The sequence below is a fragment of the Lepidochelys olivacea genome (genome assembly GCF_965140295.1).
Source record: "Lepidochelys olivacea isolate rLepOli2 genome assembly, chromosome: 4".
Classification (NCBI taxonomy): domain Eukaryota; kingdom Metazoa; phylum Chordata; order Testudines; family Cheloniidae; genus Lepidochelys; species Lepidochelys olivacea.
The window spans coordinates 96,330,444-96,354,284 of NC_140414.1; the positions used below are offsets into that span (position 1 = coordinate 96,330,444).

At 41.7% G+C, this 23,841-nt stretch overlaps 1 protein-coding gene across 1 annotated transcript in view; it reads right to left on the bottom strand.

The window, feature by feature from the left end:
* The window catches only part of KIT (KIT proto-oncogene, receptor tyrosine kinase), a 77,600-nt gene that overhangs the window by 11,861 nt on the left and 41,898 nt on the right, over window positions 1–23,841 (bottom strand). Inside the window, exons 5-14 of the mRNA XM_084626421.1 lie at window positions 22,019–22,178; window positions 17,585–17,774; window positions 15,576–15,691; window positions 5,962–6,076; window positions 4,441–4,634; window positions 3,332–3,438; window positions 3,121–3,247; window positions 2,695–2,799; window positions 2,496–2,606; window positions 224–374 (exon numbers count right to left, since the gene is read on the bottom strand). Of these exons, the coding sequence (XP_084482547.1) occupies window positions 224–374; window positions 2,496–2,606; window positions 2,695–2,799; window positions 3,121–3,247; window positions 3,332–3,438; window positions 4,441–4,634; window positions 5,962–6,076; window positions 15,576–15,691; window positions 17,585–17,774; window positions 22,019–22,178 (1,376 nt within the window). The remainder of the gene's footprint in view (window positions 1–223; window positions 375–2,495; window positions 2,607–2,694; window positions 2,800–3,120; window positions 3,248–3,331; window positions 3,439–4,440; window positions 4,635–5,961; window positions 6,077–15,575; window positions 15,692–17,584; window positions 17,775–22,018; window positions 22,179–23,841) is intronic.

The window sequence follows — 23,841 nt, forward strand, 5'->3', positions numbered from 1 at the left end:
AGTGTATGAAATAATTTGAACTATAATCTTTAAAACAAACAAATTACTTGTAAAAATTAAATCATCTTTTTATAATAAACTGATTTTTTAAATAAATTGATGCAATCTTTAGAAAACACTACACAAAAGCCCTCTTGTGATTTCTTTTCACTAGATCAGCTTTGATTTACCCTCCCTCTGAACTTTCTGGCTATGCCTTTATGTAGTAGCAGATTATTCTTACCATGCAGGCCCTTTTTGATGCAGAAGGTTCTCATAAACTGCTGTTTCTGCATATTCGTCATGCTTTGGGCAAATAAATGAATCGCGTTTCCTTCTCAGAAAATTCAAAAGATCACCATAGCAGCAATATTCCGTGATGACCAGAGTGGGGCCTGCAGATGCAGAGGGAGTTTAAAAGGTGGGTATAAGGTTTGCTTTCAGAGTCAAAAATCTTATACAAAAATATTCTTCAATTAAACACACAAAATGTCCTATTTGAAGTCACACAACACAGTATTGTCTAGACATGAAAAGTCATAGTGAAGTTACAGCAGCAGTTTCCTCATTCATGGACTAGTTACTATTGTGCAATTAAAGCTATGTCATTCCCAATTAATTTTTCCCCCATCAATAGTATCACACTGTATAAAAATTAAACAAATAAGTCTTTTTTCCCTCTTCATGTGATAATGTTTCTGGCCAGACACATCTGTATGATTTTGCTCACTTCCTGAAGGAAGTTATTTGTTCCAAATATTAGAGTAAGAGGCTTCAAACATTAATCCTTTTGATTCACTTCTGTTTACAGTAGAGCTTCGAGTTCTTTCAGCTATGTTTTTAAATAATGTAGGGTGTTATACTCTGCAGTATAATGGGAAAAATCATTCACATAGAACAGTCTGCTGAGACAGAAAACTAAGTTACACTAGATCTTAGAATATTAAAATGAAATTTAAAAGGGGAATTAAAAGTCACCAACAGCATAGATGTTTATAGATCATATGTATGCTTTCCGAATGAATGACTGCAGCGACGGCATTTGAATATGTAATAATGCTGCCCATTATTTCATTCGTAGGATCATTCTGTACCAATATATCCTCATAGTTTTTCTTTAGTTTAATAATTATGGTTTCCATAAGAGCAAATACTATAGTTAAGATTACATCAGGATTATTACAAACCCTATATTTTCATAAGCTTATACTTTATAAAATTCTCTTTTTTGTCTGAAATAGTCCATGCATTGATTCAGGCCATAGAATTTGCTTTGTGGATCATTTGAACCAAATCCCTTCAGTCATTTTTGAATTATGAAAGGGTGGAATGTTTTGCATAAATCTAAAACTCTGAATTATTCCAAGATTTTTTCCTTTGAAAAGTAAAATGGAGAAATTAAAAATTACAAACATTTATGTTAGCATAACATGTAGGTTACAAATTTAAATGCAGCAAAGTTAAGAAATCACTGTATATAAGCTTCAATTATTTGTTGGATTTTATTATGTGTGCATGTTAACATTACTGTTTATGTTCTTAAATATATAAAACCAAAATGTCCAGGATGTGCAATGTAAACAAAGTTACTTACTTTGAGAACCTTACTTTTTCATTTTTTGACTGATAAGTATTTAGAATTAATAACCCTAATATTCCAATAATAAATGTTTGCTGCAGTTTAAATAGATTATCTGAGGACTGTACAAGATAATACATATACCAGTTCAACAGTAGATAGTAAAGAATAACTCAGTTCAGACACTAATAAACCATAGAACCATAGAAAGTAGGGCTGAAAAGGATCTTAGGAAGTCATCAAGTCCAGCCCCCTGCTCTGTGACTGGACCAAGAAAACCTAGACCATCCTTGACAGGTGGTTTGTCCAACTTGTTCTTAAACTCCTCCAATGATGGGGACTCCACAATCTCCCTTGGAAGCAGATTTCAGAACTTAACTACGCTTATAGTCAAAAAGTTCTTCCTAATATCTAACCTGAATCTCCCTTGCTGCACATTAAGCCTGTTACTTTTTATCTTACCTTCAGTGGACATAGAGAATTGATCCCCATTCTCTTTATAGCAGACCTTAACGTATTTGAAGGCTGTTATAAGGTCCTGACTCCCCCGCAGATTTTTTTCCCTCAAAGCTAAACATGCCCTTTTAATGTCTGTTCTCATTTTTGGAAGCTAATGTTGCTGACGACAAACATAGACAGCCCATTTTATGAACTCTTAAGAGGAAGCTGTTTTATGTGCCAATCCAATAGAGTCCAGAAATGGACCATGTGCTGGGTCATGTCAGCAAAAAACTAATCTTCATTTCTAGCCAGAATTACTATGGTCTTGGGGTTTTTTGTGTGTGGATTTTTTAATATGGTCTCAAGTCTAGAAGAAAGGTCTTACATGAGAAGGTTAAACATTTCATCATGACTAAGCAATTCAAGGTATGTATGGAATAGGTTTCTACTTCTACAATAAGGCAATTACAAAAATCCAGTAATCTCATAACTTTACCTCCAACAGTGCAGGCTCCAAGTAGATTCACAATATTAATGTGGTTACCAAGGTAACTCAGAACTTTGAGTTCAGACATTAAGGCTTCTCTCTCCGTTAAATGGGCACTTGCTGGAATGAAAAACATGTCATTCAGCAAATTCAGTATACAATAGAAGAAAGTTAGGAAAAAAGAATATTGTACATAGTAGAAACTTACGTTTGAGCATTTTTACTGCTACTGTCATTGCAGCATCAGATTTAAACAGACCATATGCGGTAGCCTCCACAACTTTCCCAAAAGCTCCAGCACCAAGAGTTTTACCTAAAAATTGCCAGACAACTTTTAATGGGTGTCACAACATTTTACCTATCAGTGGTTCTTTTTGCTTTATATTAAAAAAAGATCAGTAGTAAATTATTGGATCAATTTAAGCCATTTATTCTTCTCAAAGGAAATGGAAGTAGTTTAAGACAGGAAACTGCTTCCTCAAATTGCATGCTGAAAAGCAGCTGTTGTCATTATTATATACTTTAATATTCAATATATTATTGATAGCAAATGCTATGTTTTCATGACAAGGTCTCATAGAAAAGGGATTGAAAATTTCACATTGGAAATGAAGTTAAATAAACCTAAACTAACCAAAACTCAATCGGTTTCTAGGAAACTCCCATTTCTGATCATATGGAAGTTGTGTTGGGTCTATATAAACATAGTTGTTTCCATTTATTTCTTCAACAACTTTCCACTGAACTTCATATTTGGGTTTCTGGAAAAAAAGGGGAAAAATGGCCATTTTACTGCTAAAACTTCAACAAGAACAACTAAGATGAATGTGTGCATCTGATTTTACCTGTAGATATTTGTACACAAGAATCATTACTATGATGCACATCAGTCCTGCTGCTACTCCAAACCCTATCAGTAAAGGAGTGAAGAGAGTGTGGGTACTGATATGTTCTAGAAAGAGACAGAGAAAGTTGTTAAATGTAAAATCTTTATCCCCCTAATTGTTTTTCTTCCTCAGGGAATATTTTCTTTGTTTCGGCTGGAGCCCAGATGCTTTTCCCTTTTTCCCCCCACCCGAAGGCTGAATATCAGAACCCTCCTAAATGGACAGAACTGTAAGATGATGTTGCCTGATGGCAAGTTGAGACATCTCTTTACCCTGGAAGCTGTGCAGTTTAGTTTGTTTCTTCAGCACTCCCAGCCCCATCAAACTAGGAAGCGTGAAACCAAGACCAATTAAACTCAGGATTTCTGCATGGTAGCACAAAGTTCTATCGTTAGCCCATTAAGACAGCTCTCACCAATTATTTTTAGCTTTAAAAACAGGATTCATGTCAAATTAGTGAAAGAAAAAGTTTCTTAACTGAACTTTTCTCAAAGTCCCAATTTTTTTAGCTTATCCAATGATTAATATGCTCTCTACAACATATTCTTTGGAAGCAAAGAATATGGACAATAACATAATCTTGTAAAGATCAATATGCCTCAAATCTGACCCATTTTTGTTTGTATATTATATATGGCACATAGTATAGAAAAAGAACAGCACAGAAACCTTAGCTTTTGCACAGAAAGAAAAAACAAAGAACAACATACAGGTTGCAACTGATAAGTATTTTGGCATTTCCACTTTTACAATTCTGCAAATTCTTTTATGCTGCTATGGAGGCCAAAACTCATTACCAGTGTGTTTGCAATCTGTTGTTAATTATTTTTATTATAGTGGCACCTAGAGGCTCCAACCAAACTCAGGGCCCCATTGTCTAAATAAACAGGACAGACAAAGGTGTGAGAGGGCACAGAGAGGGAATGTTACTGAGCAGGTCAGTGGCAGAAACAGGCAATATATTTAAAATATGGGTCTTATTGTAATTATTTGTGATGCACAGAGCTAAAACATCCCATCATCTTAATTACATTTTATACATTTCTATATACCATTTTGGCCACTACCTTTAACAGCAAAGTTGAAAAAAGCAGTACTTCTGGCAACATCATTGGAAGCCTCACATGATATAGTGCCATTGTTTTTGAATGTGCTGGCATCAATGGTACTTTCAACCACTATCCTTCCAAATGATGGAAGAGATGAATTTCTATAATAGATCTTCACATCCACTGGAGATATAGCTGGTGAATTGAAACACCTAGGAGAAACATTGTTGACAATTACCCTTTTATGGATAAATACTTGGAGTAAATTCTTCATTATTTGAACTTTCTTCTAAGATAAAGTTCAATATTTACAGCCAGATCCTCAGCTGGTGCGAATTGACACAGCTCCATTGAAGGATTGAGCTGAAGAACTTGCTTTTTATACTCTAATGATCAGATCTGAAGTATATTTTTTCCTCTGTGTGCAGAATTATATATGTAAATCCTCCATGACAACTTAACTGATACCTACACAGCGTGGCTCTCTGTTCTATTCTACTGGCTACTCCACATATAGAAATTTATGAGTCTGCTGCAGCCTTTGAGCTATGGAACCTGGCTCTTTAGCTCAGGCTATCAGATCCTTAGGTCCTGGTTTCAACTCCCACTGTTGATAACTTATTCAGAGACATTGTGTTTTAATAAGATAAAAATATATCCGTGGCCAATCTACAACAGCACCATATGTATCAAAGAACAAAATACCCAGCACTGCCTTACAAGCTGTTGTTTCTAAGAGCTACCCTATGAATTGGTCAAGATAAGTTGGTTTACTCTTTTTTGACCAGTCAATTGTAATGTTAAAATTTGACATCTTTACTATATAAAAGCAAGCATGCTAATTTTAGCAATATTACCAGTAACATAAGTTATAAAACAACACAGATTTTCCTTAAGAAGACTAAAAAAACAGACTATTTAAGGCTTAAAAAAATGATTCCAGTGAGATATATGTGACTTGTTAGTACTATGTCTCTGATAGAAGAAGTGAGGAGCATTTTACAATGTGTTTCACAAATATTCTACCTCAATCTTCTTAGAGACCTGGTAATTTAGTAATTTATTTTCATAATAACTCCAGACACACTTAACACGTAATCTACTGTATACACATGGAAATTTCATTATCCTGTGTCCTGGAAAATTGTGTGATTACATGATAAATCCAAAAGATAATAGCCATATATAGAAACTCTTCTGTAACTGTCATTCTGTGAAGTTACACAATTAGGGTCAAATTCACCCCCGGGGTAAAAAGGTGTGAAGCCTTTGTAGTCAGTTGGCTTACGGCAGAACTCAATTTGGCCTTTAATGTCTACTCAGTAAAATACACTGAGTATCCTCCCTTCAAGGAACAAAACAAAAACAAAAAAAATCAAACAAACAAACAGCACAAACCTAAAACAATCAAGACTATGCTTACAGAAATAATGCAACAGTTGAACAGCTATTTGTCTGTCTTCTTTCAACATCTTATTGCTTGAATTTTAAATCAGGTGTGTCAGGTCACTTTTAAGGCACATTCTGGAAATTACTCACCTCTGCTCAGTTCCTGGACAGAAACGCCAATCTATTGTAGGGGCAGGGAAGCCAGCTGCCACACACTGGAGCATGCCATTGCTAAGTCTGTCCGAAGTGAGAATCTCTGGTTTTGCTGCAATAAAATAAGTGAATACTCATGCTTTTGGTGAATAAATAATTTTCACTCTGATTTATTACTAATTCTGGCCCTAATTTTGCCAGCATTTATGCATTGGACTACTCACTTCCATAAAGTCGTGCACGTGCATGAGCGTTTGAAGGACCAAGGCCTGTATGACCACATCTTTCCTACAGTATCATTTTTAACATTAGCTACCTATGAAAATATATTTAATTTAAAATTATTATGTTGACAGGCTAACCTAGATTTTCCAAAGAAGGCAAAAGTAATACAAAAGCAAAATACTTGATCTGTGCAAGAATTTAAAACGACATAATCACAGCTGACAAGAGTTTAACCCACCAGAAAAAAAACCACCTTCCATATTTTGGAACTATTAACAAAGTTCCAACTTCTCTGCTGGCTGATCCCTCTAACATGCATTAACACTGTTTTTTTCATGATTGTGAATGTACTGTATCTGTCACACCACACTTCTGTTACATCTGCCTTTTATGTAATACAACACCATTGCACATCTAGGAAAGGTACTACAATGAAATATACAAGAACTTCCCACAATGAATTGACTAGAGAGTTGGGATTTGCTGTGTATTTAAAACACCCTGCAAATTCTCTAGATCATAGCTGATAGAGAGCAAGATTGTTGTAAGAAACTACCCAGCAAATTAAATATCAAAGGCAACTGCCCAAAAGGGTTTGAGCAGTGTACAATAAAATATAGATGTATATTTACAAATACATTGTCTTTGGTAGTTCAGGCTTGGATTTTACAAAAACTGCTTTTAAGACATTGCACATGTAGGAAATAAAACTAATATTTGGATGAATACATTAGATTCCTAAAAAGTAAGTCACAGTTAATTCATTACTTTAAAAAACATTGTATTGAGCAGCTTCCTTTCCTCAAGACACTATATTTTGTTTTAGTATATCAAGAAATAACAACATTGATGTATTTATTTAGAAGATTGTTATCTGAGCACAAGAAGAGAACGTACCAATAAAGCAGAATTTCCACATAGTGATCCAGTTTCTGAGAACTTTTGGAAGAACAGGCAATAACAGAGTATAACAATAACAGAGTTTTGACAACTTTTCTAAAACACTCTGTGAGGATTCATTTAATAGAGGATTTGGACAGTTCTAATAAATGCAGAAGTCACATTTACCACCATATGTATCTTAGCTTCCTTTCAAATAACTGTAAACGACACTAATGGAAGATTCAATCTGCTGAAATCTCCAAGGACATTGAGCAATTCATAGATGCCATTAAAAGATCTTTTTAACACATTATTTTTCATAGACACATAAGACCAAATTCTCATGTGCTGTAAATTGATGGAGCTGTATTGACTTTAGTGAAGCTAGTATGTACATTTACACCAGCTGAGATGCATATACTGTAATTTGTTTGTGGATATGAATTTCATTGTCCATTTTACTTCCTAATTAAACTTGATGAAATAAAATGCATTCAGATCCTCAATCGTATCCTCACCTACTAGTGAGACACGTTTCGGGAACTGAAAGCTCCTTCACTTCTAAATTTGCATGTAATGTTTGATTCAAAGCATCAAACAATTAACCTTGTTGCAATATGCTGGGTTCTATTTGCAACATTTAGTGTAGGACATTCTGATCATGCACATCTTGGACAATGGGGGAGTTCATGGATGATATCTAATTTTTTTTTAAGGCCCAATTCCAAAACAGTCACATTCAGAATTTTTTTAACTTAACTAAATCTGATACTCAGTGACTGATGACTGCTTTCAAACGCAAACATGACCCTTTAGAAATACATACTGTACACACTGGGCAATACGCCATCCAGCACAGATCATTGCTAGAAAAAGATGGACAAATTAATAGTCAAACTGAATTTAAGAGGAAATTGAACATTAGTTACTTTAAAAATATCATGTTGGGTGAAGCCTGAATCTAGACCTTTCTGGCTTTGGGTGAAGGAAACAAAAATAAAAAATATGCAGGTCCACTGTTCAGTAAAAGCCAAGTACAACAACATGTAAGCCAGTACCTAAAAGTTATACACTATGAGATGCTGGGCTTGAATCTGATCTTGGTTACAGGATCATAAAAAGACTGTTACCTTTTCGTAACTGTGTTCTTTGAGATGTGTTGTTCCTGTCCATTCCATTGTAGGTGTGTGTGCTCGCCACATGCACCAGTGCTGGAAGTTTTTCCCTCAGTGATATCTGTAGGGGACCACCTCTGACACCCTCTGGAGTGGCGTGAGTATGCACTGGTATGAGGGGCGCCACCAGCTCCCCAATCCCAGAGTTCCTTCTTGCCGGAACTCCAACAGAGGGGAAAGAGAGTGGGTCATGGAATGGACATGAGCAACACACCTTGAAGAACAACAGTTACGAAAAGATAACCATCTTTTCTTCTTTGAGTGCTTGCTCATGTCCATTCCATTGTAGGTGTAGTACCACCGGAGACGGGTAGTTCATGGACGTGTCGATTGCAACACAGCTCTGCCAAAGCCAGCACCATCTCAGGTGCTGAGTGATGGCATAATGCGTTGTGAACATGTGTACTGAAGACCACGTTGTGGCCCTGCATATATCCTGGATAGGGATGTGCGCCAGGAAGGCAGCTGAAGACGCCTGCAGCCTAGTCGAATGGGCCTTCACTATCGGTGGGGAGACAGCCTGCGTCAACTCGTAACAACTATGGATGCAGGTGGTGATCCAATTTGAAGTTCTGTGAGAGGACACCAGAAGGCCCTTCATCCTGTTAGCTATTGCAATAAAGAGCTGGGTCGATCTGCGGAAGGGCTTGGTGCCCTCCAGGTAGAACCCCAGGGCGTACCTGACATCCAGAGTGTGCAGCCGCCTCTCCTCATTGGTCGTGTGAGGCTTCAGACAGAACATCGGGAGGAAGATATCCAGGTTGACATGGAAGTGTGACACCACCTTAGGCAGAAAAGCCAGCTGAAGCCACAGCTGGACCTTGTTCTTTGAGAATATCGTGTACGGGGGCTCTGAAGTGAGGGCTCTAATCTTGGAGACACGCCTCGCTGAGGTAATCGCTACAAGGAGTGCAACCTTCCACGACAGGTGGGAAAGGGAACAAGAAGGCATGGGCTCAAAGGGCGGACCCATAAGCCTGGAGAGGACTAGGTTGAAGTCCCATTGGGGAACTGGGTACTGGATTGGTGGAAAGAGCCTTTCCAGGCCCTTCAGAAACCTGATCCACATCTCATGCAAGAATACCGATCTCCTGGACACGACAATGGAAGGCCAATATGGCTGCCAGGTGCACCTTGATCAAAGAGAAGGCGAGGCCCTGGTGCTTTAAGTGAAGCAGGTAATCCAGGATAGACTGCAGAGACGACTATGTCAGGAAGATGTTGCACTCCCGATACCCAGCAGGAGAAACACTTCCACGTTGCCAGGTCGCTGTGGTGGAGGGCTTTCTGCTATCCAAGAGAACCTGCTGTACCTGACTAAAGCAGACCTGTTCCTCTGGATTCAACCATGCAACATCCCAGCTGTGAGGTGGAGAGAGATGAGGTTTTGGTGCAGGAGCCGACCATGATCCTGCGAGAGTAGGTCTGGGTGACTGGGAAGTGGCCACGGGGCTGGCACAGCCAGCCCATGAGTATGCCACACCAATGCTGCCAAAGCCATGCCGGGTCAATCATAATGACTCATGCCTTATCCCTCTTGATTTTTGCTGATGAGGGGAATTGGTGGGAAGGCATACATCAGGTCCCCGACCATGACAGGAGAAAGGCATTGGAAAGTGAGCCTGGGCGGAGGCTTTGTAGAGAGCAGAACTGATCACACTTTCTGTTCTGTCTGGTGGCAAACAGGTCCACTCAGGGAGCTCCCCACTTCTCGAAGAGCACTCTGATGACCTCAGAGTGGAGGGACCACTCGTGGTGAGAGAAGAAGGACCTGCTGAAGTGATCTGCCAATGTGTTCTGGATGCCGGGGAGGTGCAAGATTTCCAGATGGATTGCATGCTGAATGTAGAAGTCCTACAGACGAACTTGCTCCCTCTTGCCTGTTGACATATAACATGGGAGGCCGTGTCATCTGTCAATACCTGCACAACCCAACCGGACAGTTGGGGAAGGAAGACACTGCAGGGCAGATGGATGGCCCTGAGCTCTCTGATGTTTATATGTAATGCAAACTCCTCTTGACACCATAATCCTTGAGTCCACAGTGTACTGAGATGTGCTCCCCATCCAAGGTCGGATGCATCCAAAATTAGGGAGACCATAGGTTGCAGGCTCACGAACAGCACACCTTCCAACATCAACGTCGGGTCGGACCACCACTGCAGAGAGATAAGTATCCTCAGAGGGACTGTGATGACTTTGTGTAGGTGATGTCTGGCCAGGGAGTAGACCGACGTCAGCCACATCGGGAGGGGACGCAGCCTGAGTCTCTCATGGTGGACAACATACATGCATGCTGCCATGTGACCCAATAGTCTGGGACAGACCCCGGCCATGGTGAGCGGATGTGAGGTGATGCTGGCAATCAGATCTGACATTGCCTTGTACCTGGCCTCTGGCAGAAATGCTCTGGCTCAGGTAGAGTCGAGAACCACTCCAATAAACTCTATCTGTTGGACAGGGATTAATGTTGATTTTTGTTCATTTATCAGCAGGCCCAGGGCTTGACAAGTGGCTCACAACGTCTCAACGCTGTGCTGGACTGGGACCCTAGAGCGGCCCTTGATGAGCCAGTCGTCGAGGTACGGGTAAATCTGGATACCCCAATGTCTGAGGTAGGCCACCACCATCAACATGCATTTCATAAACACCCTTGGTGTCATTGCTGGGCCAAAAAGGAGCACTGTGAATTGGTAGTGGGCGGTCCCAACTACGAAATGTAGGAACCATCTGTGACTGTGGAATATTGATATGTGAAAATAAGCATCCTTCAGATCGAGGGTGGCGTTCCAGTCTCCTGGATCCAGGGAAGGAATGATGGAGGCCAAGGAGAACATGCGGAACTTCAACTTCTTGAGGTACTTGTTCAGGCTCCGTAGGTCGAGGACGGGGCACAGACCCCCCTTGGCTTTTGGGATTTAAAAATAGTGGGAGTAAAACCCTTTCCCTCTCAGATGCAGTGGGACTTCCTCCACGACTCCCACCGGCAGAAGGCCCTACACCTCCCGAGCGAATACCCATGAGAAGGGTCCTTGAAGAGGGACGGAGAGGGTGGTGGGAGGAGGGGATAGAAATAAATTGGAGGGTATATCTCCCTGCTACTGTGCTAAGGACCCACCGGTCTGATGTTATAGAAGCCCAGGCAGGGATGAAGGGGGACAGGTGGTTGGAAAATAACAGGGGAGAAGGATCCAGGACACAGGCTGGAAGGCTGTCCTCGAGCGCACCTCAAAATGCCTGCTTGTTACCCAGTTGGTTACGGTTGGGGCTCGAGTGAGCAGAGAACGCCGGCTGATGGCCTTGCTGGTGCTTATAACTCTTGCTCTTATTGTGGAAGGGCTCCAACAGACATTGGCTCCCGAACCTGTGGGTGTGTTGAGGCTTAAACTGCTTCCTTGCCAGCCCCAGCATGTACAGCCCCAGGGAGCACAAGGGAGCCCTCGAGTCTTTCAGGCCATGCAATTTACTGTCCATTTGATCGGAAAACAGTGCCAGGCCATCGAATGGGAGATCCTGGATGGATTGTTGAATCTCTGTCGATAAGCCCTAAAACTGCAACCAGGACGCCTGCCTTATTGAAATGGCCAAAGCCATGGTTCGGGCGCAGAGTCTGCCACATCTGAGGCCGCTTGGAGGGCTGCCCTAGCCACTGCCCTGCTCTCATCGAGGATAGCCAGGAATTCTTTCCTGGGTTCCTCTGGAGGCGAATTTGAGAACTTGGCCATGAACTTCCAAATATTAAAATCATAATGGCCAACCAAGGCCTGATGGTTGGCCACTCTTAGCTGGAGGCTGGACATAGAATACATTTTTCTACCAAACAGATTGAGCCTCTTTGCCTCCTTGTTCTTAGGTGTTGATCCTGGTTGGCCATCTATAATGCTCATTGGCTGCCAACACAACCAGTGAGCTTGGGGCAGGGTGGGTATAAAGATACTCATACTCCTTAGTGGGGACGTAGTATTTTCTTTCTGCCCGCTTGGAGATGGGGGGCAGGGAGGAGGGTGTCTTAGTAATTTTCACCATCCCACGTGCACCGGCAATGCCACCCTGGGAGGGGGCTGCTGCACTCAGCACATCGAACAGGGAGTTTGAGGACTCCGCCAGTTCCTCGTCTTCCAGCCCCAGGTTTGATGCGACCCTCTTCAAGAGCTCCTGGTGGGCCCTGGCATTGTCCTGGGGAACTGAGTGAGAGGGTCCTGCTATCGCCTCATCGGGCAAAGATGATGAGGGGGCAGGTACAGGCAGGTCTGCCAACTCTGCCGCTTCTGACCTAAAAACCAGATATCAGCCCCAGACTCTGTAAGCAGTTTGTTTTTTTCTGGGCTAGCCTCTTTCACTGCTATTGAGTTCTCTCTAGCTTCCTCTTATTTAATGCAGTAAGGAGCCTCATCAGGAGTCAAATGAATGTAGAGTAAATAGAATCAAATGTGGACTAGCCTTGGCAAGTGTGGACACAGAGTTTCTCATTAAGCTATCCTATTCTGAGAAATATTTTATTATGGTTAGTTTTATGACTTCCAATATCTAATTATCCTTAATTTAAAAGCAGATAGGATTTTAATGATTATATGTTGCTTACTGCTTTGGCTATAACATGTTAATTATTTAACGTTTCATTAAACTGTTCTGCATACTTGCATATTCCCTTCAATAATCAGTCATTAAATGCTTTAAATCTCTAATTTCATTAAGTTTATTAACTGTTATTCAGCTCTTATTGATGTTTATTCCAAACATAGTAAAGAGGAATTAAAGATGCCACTACTATTTATAACTCGACGGTCTAGCAGTTAACATTGTTAATTTAATTACTTTTATTACCAATTTCTTTTTCCTTCATCCTTAACAGAGGAAAATAAATATCTAAAAGTAACACTTCTATTGCCATTGTCTATCACTGTAGTCACTGGAAGAGGACTTTCTTCCTACAGCTCCAGTTTCTGGATTTGAATTAGTCTCTTTAAAATATCGTGGTGACTTTCCACACACTCCCTATATTTTCAGTAAGGCTTTCTGATATCTGGGAAACTTGAATTTAGCATCATGTGATTTGTAACATCATGGTGGTAACATGACTAGTTTCCCACCTGTAGCATCATCCTGAACTGCATATATAATACTTTGTTGATTGTCGCAACCTATATTTAAATTTGAAAACGTCTTCACTAATTTCTAGCTGGACTATAGTTGCTAGTCTGAAGATTTCTATCATTTCTTAATTGTTACTCCCTTCAGCATGCTGTTTGTCAATTTATATTTTAATCTTTAGTCTTTTAATACCTCCTCCCACCCCACTCTCCTGCTACTGTGGAAAGTGTAGAAGATCTTATTATATACACACAAAGCACCCCAGAGAGTGGGGTGGGAGGAGGTATTTTTTCATGCTTTGTGTGTATATAATAAGATCTTCTACACTTTCCACAGTATGCATCCGATGAAGTGAGCTGTAGCTCACGAAAGCTTATGCTCAAATAAACTGGTTAGTCTCTAAGGTGCCACAAGTTCTTCTTTTCTTTTTGCGAATACAGACTAACATGGCTGTTACTCTGAAACCTGTCAAAATTTAAAAAGACATGTCTGAACAAAGAAGCTAAAATTCATGGAAAAAAAAAACCAGTCAGAAAACACTGGCAGGTCAAATTTACCTGAAAGCTTGTACAAATATGAAAGACCAATAGAAATTATTTTACTTTATTTATTTATTTAAAATTCCAAAGAAAACTTTTTTTAAGCAAATAAAATATTTGCAATCCATGCACTGTTGCAATGTTTCCTGTGAGGTGCTGCGTGCCTCCTTTGAGGTGGCTAAAAACCCTCAACTCCCATTAACTGTTGAAACAAAAAAGAAAGAGACTTGAATACTGGTGGTTGTAAACACAAGCAGCTCTAGATAAGCTCAGTCAGAAGGCATTTATTTTATCTGATGCAACAGCTGTAGAAGTGACCATGAGAGCAGCCACTAAGTAATACACAGCCAAACTGTTCCTAACTTGCTACCTATTACTGAACTGCTTTGTTAACCTGGAGTGTCTATATTCAGTCTCAGAACCCTGGAGCACTTGCTGTGAAGAACTGACAGGCTACTTCTGGCAGGCAGATATGACATCCCAAATCTGAGAGATCCAGTCAGGTTCACAGGAACTGATGGCCACGTACATAACTCACAATTCTTTTAGTTCCCAAGTGGCATCATTGGTAATGTGCTACAATATTGTGAATGGTGATACTGTGTAAAACTCAAATGTTAACACCCGGCAACACATGGGAGCAATTCAGTAATTAGTGCTGAACATTTAATACAATTATTGTATCCTAAAGAAATAGTCTTGACTAAAAACTGTAATACATCTCTAGAGAACAGTATTTTGTAATTAAATCAATAGGATAGGATTTGATGTAAATTTACATTTCTACATTATGGATAATGCTCTCACATTTTTCAACATGTTAATACTACCAAGTTATTCCTTTTGCCATTCAGCTTACAGTGCCTACCCTGTTCTCCTTAGCTTCCTCCATTTTGCTTGTGATCCTCTATTGCTTTGATTTTTGTTAAATTTGGTCTTAAATGCCAATTTTTGCTTGGTGAGAGCATGAAACTCTTATAGGATGGCTTAAATTGGAAGGCCAGAGCTTACTCACGGTTTCATTTTCTACACTACGCTTTTGTCTTGAAGAATGCTGTTTTGCATCTAAACTAACACTCTGGAATTTTTATATAACTTTTGCTTGGGAATGACAATATACACACTTCTAAAGTTATGTCGGCCTTTTTGAAAACACATAATCTGCATTATTTTGCAGATGTAATGAGACTGCCGAAATGCTAGCATGCACGTCAATGGGTGCAATCTCCTCGTCAAGATTTCATTGTTGGCATGTAGTCCAAACAAATTTATGCAATTAATACCCTAAATTGGTTTCTGATCTGCATTTTTTGTTACTCTAGCCTCCATAGCCTATCATATACCACCTTAAATTATTGTTTTCTTAGGCCAGGTTTCCAGGTTCTACAGATTTTTCCCCCCCATATAAACTCACCAGATCAGTATTTTAAAATTGCTCAACACTTAACCTCCAGAATTCACCTCCTATGATCATTAGCAAGGTGTATTCCATAGAATTTAACGTCAGGAATGACATAAAATGTATTTGCATAAGTACTCTGTTGTTTTATATCTTGATATTTATATAGTTTTACAGACTGTACTTTGTATTAAACATGGTCTCCTATGTTGAACCACACTGTGACATCTCGTCCATGCACTGAATTTTGTAAAATACGTCTGTGATAATAAAAAGTTTCAGACTGTTCATTTTACTTACTGTTCACATAGACATTAAATGGTATAGAGGACTTGGCATCAGAATTGGATACAAAAAATGTGTAAATGCCTCCTTCTGTTCCTTTTAATCGGGTAAGGTGAAGTTCACTCCTGTATCTGCAAAGACAGAGAAATTAAACATTACCACGTTTGTTACTCACTAAGTGAATGGAAGGCCAGTTGCTAAGTGATGAAGTTAATTTAAAGATATTCTGAATGTAAATGTTCAGACTGTTTATGTCACAGTTTATGCTGAAAACCACATTTTACTATATTTAAAGCTCTCTTAGGGCTAAATCTTGCCCTTGCCAATACAGGGAACAAACTGGGGAAAGAGCCAGAAAGGGTTTGCATAAACAGCAATACGCACACTATGAGCAGGAGTGGTAGGTTTGTAGAAATTTTGGTGGTGCCCAGAACCCGACCCCGCCCAAACTCTGCCCCCCCAAACTCCACCGCCCACCTGCCCAAGGCTCTGGGAGGGAGTCTGGGTGGGGAAGGAGGTCTGGGGTGCAGGCCCTAGGTTGGGGCATGGGATTGGGGTGCAGGCTCTGGGAGGGAGTGCAGGGGTGAGGGCTGTGGGGTGTGGCTGTAGATGAGGGGTTTGGGGTTTGGGAGGGGCTCAAGGCGAGAGTAGGAGTGTGGAGGGTGAGGGCTCTGTCTGGGGCTGGGGGGTTTGGGGTGTTAGAGAGGCTCAGGGCTAGGGCGGGGGTTGGAGTGCAGGGGGATGAGGGCTCTGGCTGGGACTGGAGATGAGGGGTTTGTGGTGCTGGAGGGGCTGAGGGCTAAGGCAGAGGGTTGGGGTGCAGGGGAATGAGGGCTCTGGCTGGGACTGGGGATAAGGTATTTGAGGTGTTGAAGGGGCTCAGGGCTAGGATCGAGGGTGCAGTGGGAGGGGTGAAAGCTCTGGCTGGGGGTGTGAGCTCTGGGGTGGGGCAGTGCTGGGGATGAGTTTGGGGTGCAGGCAGGCTGCTCCAGGACAGGGGCCAGAGAGGAGGACTCCCCCTAGCCCTTTCCCTGTCGGCAGCAGCAAGCTCTCAGAGAGGAACTCCCCTTTCCTGCCCCCCCAGCAACACACTCACCCCCACCACTGTCACTGCATTGCTCCTAGGGCCCCTCTCAGGCCCAGGAATCTCCCTCGCCTCCCCGCGGTGAGTGCCAGGGGATGCTGTGTGCGCCTCCTCCCCTGCTGTTGCCCCTGACTGTAGCCTCGCTAGGGGTGAGGGATGGGGCTGCCTCCTTGCCCAGCATGGGGCAGGAGTGGTGACCGCGGGCGGGGTGGTCCCCTGTGCTGCTGGAGGGTCCCTCCGGAAAAGGGAAGAGTCTGAGGTGGAAGGGCAGGCTCAGAGTCTGTCTGCCCTGGCAGTGGAGATGTGGGGCACTAGGACCCCGTGGCAGCATGGACGGAGGCAGCATGGAGCTGCACGGAAGAGGCAGGGATGCTAAGCTCCGGGGCCCAGGGAGGTGTGTGGGGGCAGCAAGAGGGGGCCGGGGGACACTTGGGGGAGGCGCGGGGGGGTGGGGAGGACACCCAGCCCCAAATATTGTTGGAACTGGGCCCCTGGGCTCTGAATACTGCTGGTGCCCAGGTACCACGTCGGAATATAACTCGTCGCCTATGACTATGAGGGTTTAGAAGGTATCCAGATGTAGTCCACAAGAGTGTGCTAACAGATATACTCAGCTGGCACAACACAGTGACCACAGAGAGGGCATAATTATGCACAAACAGATGAGCATCTATGCCATCATCCACAGTAAGACAGCACCAGGAGCAGCAAAAATGGTTCTCCCATACTACAAAGTTGAAAACAAGCACCCCATGGCATAATAAGCCAGGATCCCACTCTGTGCCAGGAGGATTTCTTCAACATTTCTCTTTCCCCAATCCTTTTGGGATTGGGGGCAAGGGAGTGATTTCTTTTGCATCTCCCCACCCTCATCTTCTGTTGTAAGATTCCAGTCGCTGTCTCAAATTAAATCAATCATGCTTATAATTACTCATATTACCTGTTATTGCCTACAGTCTTGAATTTGACATAATGATCAGATGAGTTGTGTAATGTTTCATTCATATACAACCACAGTTCTTCTTCTGGTCTTGGATATGCCTCATACTCAACTATTAAATTTAGATTTTCTCCAGCATTCACATCTACTGTTGTATTCTTCGTGGTAGACACATTGACAAATCCTTTATCTGATTGACATAATAAGAAAAAGAAAAACAATTTTAAAGGTAATTTTTACCCAATCCTTGGGTATTCTATTACACTATTTACTAATATCAGATCAGTGAGCCAACATCAAGCTGTGAGACAGAAAACCTTACCTAGGAAGCATACTCTGAACTCTCACCTGCTAAAACCAAGTCCACTAGTTACATACGGGATTGAAGCCTTGGCTGCAAAAGAGAGTGACAACCAAACTACTTACAGCAGCCATAGTTGGCAAACCTACAGTTGCTTTAGCAGAAGTAATTTAATCTTCTGGTAATAAATTGAAATATCCTGACCATGCTCCTGGAAAAATTGAGTACCTGCTTAAATTTTGCTAATGTACTTAAATGTTTCCGTAATTGAAGCCCCTGACTGTTTGCCTGAGAAGAAATGTTGACAACAAATGCAAGACAAATTGATTGTTTTTGACAATACGTTTTGAGTTTTTGCTACTGTGTACTTAATGTTTCACTGTCATGTGTCATTCTTAATTACAAGTGAAACTATCAAAAACTGTAATTAATGAAATATCCACTAAGTTCACAGGTCTGGATACCAGTCCTTCTAAACAAAGGCATTTCTGTTCATCTACTATTGTGTCTTAAACTTTATTTGGGACATACCATTTATCACCATTAATTTACCTTCTAAAATATCATGTAGAGCAATGTATTTACTGAAGTGATTTTCTTTTAGTTAATAAGCTCATCAGCTTTAATACTACCTTCTTTAAAAGACAAATTTTCAATTACATATTAATTCATATGTGCATTGTCAGTTTCAGATCACTTGGCAGAAAGTGATTTACTGCTTGTTCCTGATCCACAATAGCTATAATTTAAGTTAGACCAAAAGTTAGAACTTGGGGCCTGCGCGCTTCCAAATTGCTCTTCCTGGTTGGACCCATGTACTAAAGCAGGGGTGGGCAAACTTTTTGGCCTGAGAGCCGCATCAGTTTTCAGAAATTATATGGAGGGCCGGTTAGGGGAGGCTGTGCCTCCCCAAACAGCCAGGCGTGGCTCACCTCCCAACCCCTATGTGACCCACCCTGCTTCTTGCCCCCTGGGATCCCTGCCCCATCCACCCCCCACCCTCCGCTCTCTGTCCCCTTACTGCCCCCAGACCCCCGGCCCTAACTGCCCCCTGCCGCCCCATCCATCCCCCCCTTTCCTTCCTGACTGCCCCCCCAGGACCTCTGCCCCATCCAACCACCCCTTCTCCGTCCCCTGACCACTGCCAGAACCCCCACCCCTGACTGCCCCGTGCTGCCCCATCCAACCCCTCTTCTCATTCCTGACTGCCCCCCCGGAACCCCTGCTCCATCCAACCCCTCCTCACCTTCCTGACTGCCCCCCGGGACTCCTGCCTCATCCAACCCCCCTTCTCCCTGTCCCCTGACTGCCCCCAGAACCCCTGCCCCTGTCTGCCTCCCGCTGCCCCATCCAACCACCCCTACTTCCTGACTGCCCCCCCAAGACTGCCCCCACTCAACCCCACCATTCCCCACCCTCTGACCGCCCCGACCCCATCCACACCCCGGCCCCTGACCACCACCCCCCGAACTCCCCTGCCCTCTATCCAACACCCCCTGCTCCCTTACTGCGCTGCCTGGAACACTGGTGGCTGGTGGCGCAGCTCCACCAGGACAGGCAGCCGTGCCGTGCAGCACAGAGCACCAGGTCAGGCCGGGCTCTGCAGCTGCGCTGCCCCAGTGAGTTGAGGCTGTGGGGAAGGAAGGACAGCGGGGGAGGGGCTGGGGGCTAGACGTCCTGGGCCAAGAGCTCAGGGGCCAGGCAGAATGGTCCCGTGGGCCGGATGTGGTTTGCCCACCTCTGTACTAAAGCCATTGTAAAGTCCGTGGGGCTCTGTGAAAGCAGAAGTCTGACAGTTCAGAGCAGACTGCACAACTGGGGCGTTGGGCCATGAAATTTTCAAAATAGGAACACAGGAACCGTTGTACCTGGTCAAGCCTGTGGTCCATCTAGTCCAGTATCGTGTCTCTGACAGTGGTCAGAATGCTTCAGAGGAATATGTAAGAAGCCTGACAGCAAGCGGGTATGATACAACCTGTTCCCTCCTAGTTAGAAACGTGTTTAAACCCTGCAACATGAGGTTTTTATCCCATTGCAAGCTCTTGTTTTGTATTAACTCTGGATATATTTGTTATTCATTCAATACATCCTGGAATCTTATTCAGTTCAAGACTGTATCTGAAACGTTTCAAATAAAATTCAATGATTAAACTGCCAATACCCAAAGCAGAATTTTAGTAATTGCTTGTATTTTACAGAAATCAACCTGTTTAAAAGAAAAAAAAAATCAGTAGATCCACCAACATAGCTATTATTTCTTCCAAGCCTTTTGGTTAATGTCAAAAGGTGTGTTAATTTAGCGTCTGATACAATCTCAAAGATCTCAGGTTTTTTCCCCTGTATTTCACTTCTATGATACTAGGATCTGGAACAGCAAAGAAAAGCAATAACCTATTTTATCAATTACCAGTAAAAGAATCCAGAACAGATTGCTAACTTTGTTGTAGGTGAAACTCAAGGAAACAAAAAAATTTTGTTTTGAAAATGAAAAATGCCAGCTTTTAACTGATTAAGAGCTTTAATTTTTTATTAAGCATAACATATGTTTTCTTTGTAAATATATTAGTTTATGTTTTATAGTGCTATGCTCATTGCATTTAATAAAGCAAGTATGCACAGAGCAATTGTTTTTTTCTGTGTATTTCACAAAACTATTCTGAGTGAACCAATTCAGCAAAGTCATTTGCATTTGGAGTATTTATAATAGGCTCTGTACTGAACAGCCTCCCTACCCTTATAATAAACTTGCTTATTTCCCCAACCCCTGCTCTTTGTAAAAGATTCTGTTCTTTAATTCTTAACATTGCTTCAGTACTGATTAGCTTACTTTATATAACAATTTCGTTTCATGTATAGCAATAGAGCAAAACATACATCAAAATTATGGGCCAGATCTTCAACCGGTGTGAACAGGTGTAACTGCATTAAAACCAATGGAGTTGTGCTGATTTACACCAGCTCAGAATCTGATTCAAATACTTATCTTATTTCTGCTTTTCTTGAGTTACTAGAAAGAACCATGCAAACAGTTTTGTAATGTCATTTGTGAAAGAAAACTGTTGTAAAAGGAAAAAAAGATGACAACAGAGTAACCACTACTTCAAGAAATATTGAGGTTTCATAGCTAGATTTTTTTTCCCCAATTTCTACATTCTTGGAAGCAGAGGAACCAACAATCTTTTAGCCAATAACCTGGAATTACTCAAAATTCTCTTACTAACTACATCAATGTGCTCCTTTATCAATTTAGCAAATTAGCACTTAGGGTGGTTTTAATATTTTAAAGTACATCTTGTCATAAAAATTAATACAGGGCATTTGGGGTCTAAATAGTCTTCACAGCATGACCTGTTACTAAAAGGGGCAGAGTAAAAAGATCTGCTTGCTCTTAAAGGGTGTGATCCAAAGCCCTTTGAAGTCAACGGATGGGAGTCTTTCTACTGATTTCAGTGCGCTTTGAATCAAGCCCATGTATTTTATGCTATAATGCCATACAGAAAATAAATAAATAAATAAATAGAACTTTTAATTTTATAAAAATTCTTCCAAACAGAGTTCAGAGTGTGGCTTCTCCTACATAAAACATATTAACACACCAATGGATGTAACAGAAAATCAATTTCCTATACATGGAATGTGGTATTGAAGACCTGTTTTATATTTGCTCTGCCAGCACTATACAGCATGGGAATAATGTAAGGCAAATTTGTGTGGGACTAGTAATAACTCTGCACATTATTAAGACAGGCTGAGGCAAGACCCACAGCAGGAGGTAAGATTCCAGAAGATGATACCATACAAAGATGGGTGAGTAGATGAAGAAGGGGAAGTTTTGTGCTTCATTAAGACTGAAATAGTTTTAAAATTAAACCAGTTAAGAGCACACAAACCAGAGAGATGAAAACATTGTTGAGGTTGCTCTTCTATGCAAGATCACATTTGACTGACAAAGAGTAGGTTACCATCATTAAAGAAGTGATACACACTAAAGCTTTAATCTTTCTTTTTCAACATATCACCAGTCTGCAATACCTTTTTAATAAGCTCTACTGTTCGATATTGGAGGGGGTGTTTACTTTGCATTTTCGCCTTTCAGCTCTTAGAAATGTTGTATTTCTTTAAGAACTATTTACCTAGTACGTTCAAGGTTATTGTGATATTGGATGTTCCAAAAGGGTTTCTTGCTTGGCATGTGAATGCTCCAGAATCATTAACTCCCACTGAACGGATGCTCAATGTTAATTTCTTTTCATATCCATAATCACCCATATTCTTGCTTTTGCTTTTAACAGTCTGTCGGTAAAAAACAATTAACATCTAAAATACTGTGTATGCAGCAGCCTTCCTAGATAAATTAAAAATAGAAGTAATTATAACTTCACTACATTAATATTCATAACTTTAAACCGGAATAATAAGCCTTCGTGACAAACCTGTCACTGGAACGTCTCCATACAAAACAACTACATGATCAATTCTCTGTGAAAAATAATGCTCTTCCCAAAGTTGCAGTCCCTTTCCCTTGTTCTTTATTGCCTCTCCTCCTCAAACCCCACTCCTACACCCTTAGTCTGTTGGGTTTCACTGGCCTAGCTCTCTCTAAATGAGAGTCCCATCTTCTAGGATGCTGAGCACTTTCAACTCCAAATGGTTTCAATGGGAGCTACAGGCACATGACACTGTGCAATTAGATTTTATGGTCCTCAGGCAGGGGATCCACTCTGCTCACATGTCTGAAGAGTACCAGATAATTAGAAATGGGCCAATGCCACAAAGTTCAAATCCAAATTTTCCCAAATATTGGTGTTTGTGTCAGTGGGCCAAGGCCAGTTCACTGGAGGTAATTTTCCAGCACCAGGAAAGATTCAGATTCTGCAGAAAGCAAACTTCCATAAAAATAAAAGGAGTACTTGTGGCACCTTAGAGACTAGCAAATTTATTTGAGCATAAGCTTTCATGAGCTGCAGCTCACTTCATCGGATGCATTCAGTGGAAAATACAGCGGGGAGATTTATATACTGTGACAGGGTCAGGCCAGATGGCTAAAGGAGAGTAATAGAAGGCAGATATATTAGCCCCAGGCTAAGTAGGTCCCTTTTCCCAGGGTAAGGTAACAGGGAAGGTTCCAGAACAATCAGGAACCTTCTGGAGACAATTAAGACTGACAGGCTGATTAGAACACCTGCAGCCAATCAAGAAGCTGCTAGAATCAATTAAGGCAGGCTAATCAGGGCACCTGGGTTTAAAAAGGAGCTCACTTCAGTTTGTGGTGTGTGTGTGAGGAGCTGGGAGCAAGGGGCACTAGGAGCTGAGAGTGAGAACGCATACTGTTGGAGGACTGAGGAATACAAGCATCATCAGACACCAGGAGGAAGGTCCTATGGCGAGGACAAAGAAGGTGTTAGGAGGCCATGGGAAAGCAGCCCAGGGAGTTGTAGCTGCTGCACAGCTGTTCCAGGAGGCACTCTAAACAGCTGCATACCACAGGGCTCTGGGCTGGAACCTGGAATAGAGGGCGGGCGCAGGTTCCCCCCAAACCTCTCAACTCCTGGTCAGACACAGGAAGAGTTGACCTGGACTGTGGATTCATGAAAATGGCCAAACTGAGGGCTGCCATGAAGCTCCAAGGCGAGCAAATCCGCCAATAAGCTCAAGACCCACCAAGGTAGAGGAGGAATTTTGTCGCAATACATAGAGAACATGATTCTCTATGTATATAAATCTCCCCACTGTATTTTCCACTGAATGCATCCGATGAAGTGAGCTGTAGCTCACAAAAGTTTATGCTCAAATAAATTGGTTAGTCTCTAAGGTGCCACAAGTACTCCTTTTCTTTTTGCGAATACAGACTAACATGGCTGCTACTCTGAAACCTTCCATAAAAATAACGTTTCTAGTCCTTCTGTGTGGAAACTAGATGAGACCTCCGCATTGGATTTCACTTTGACATTGCTTG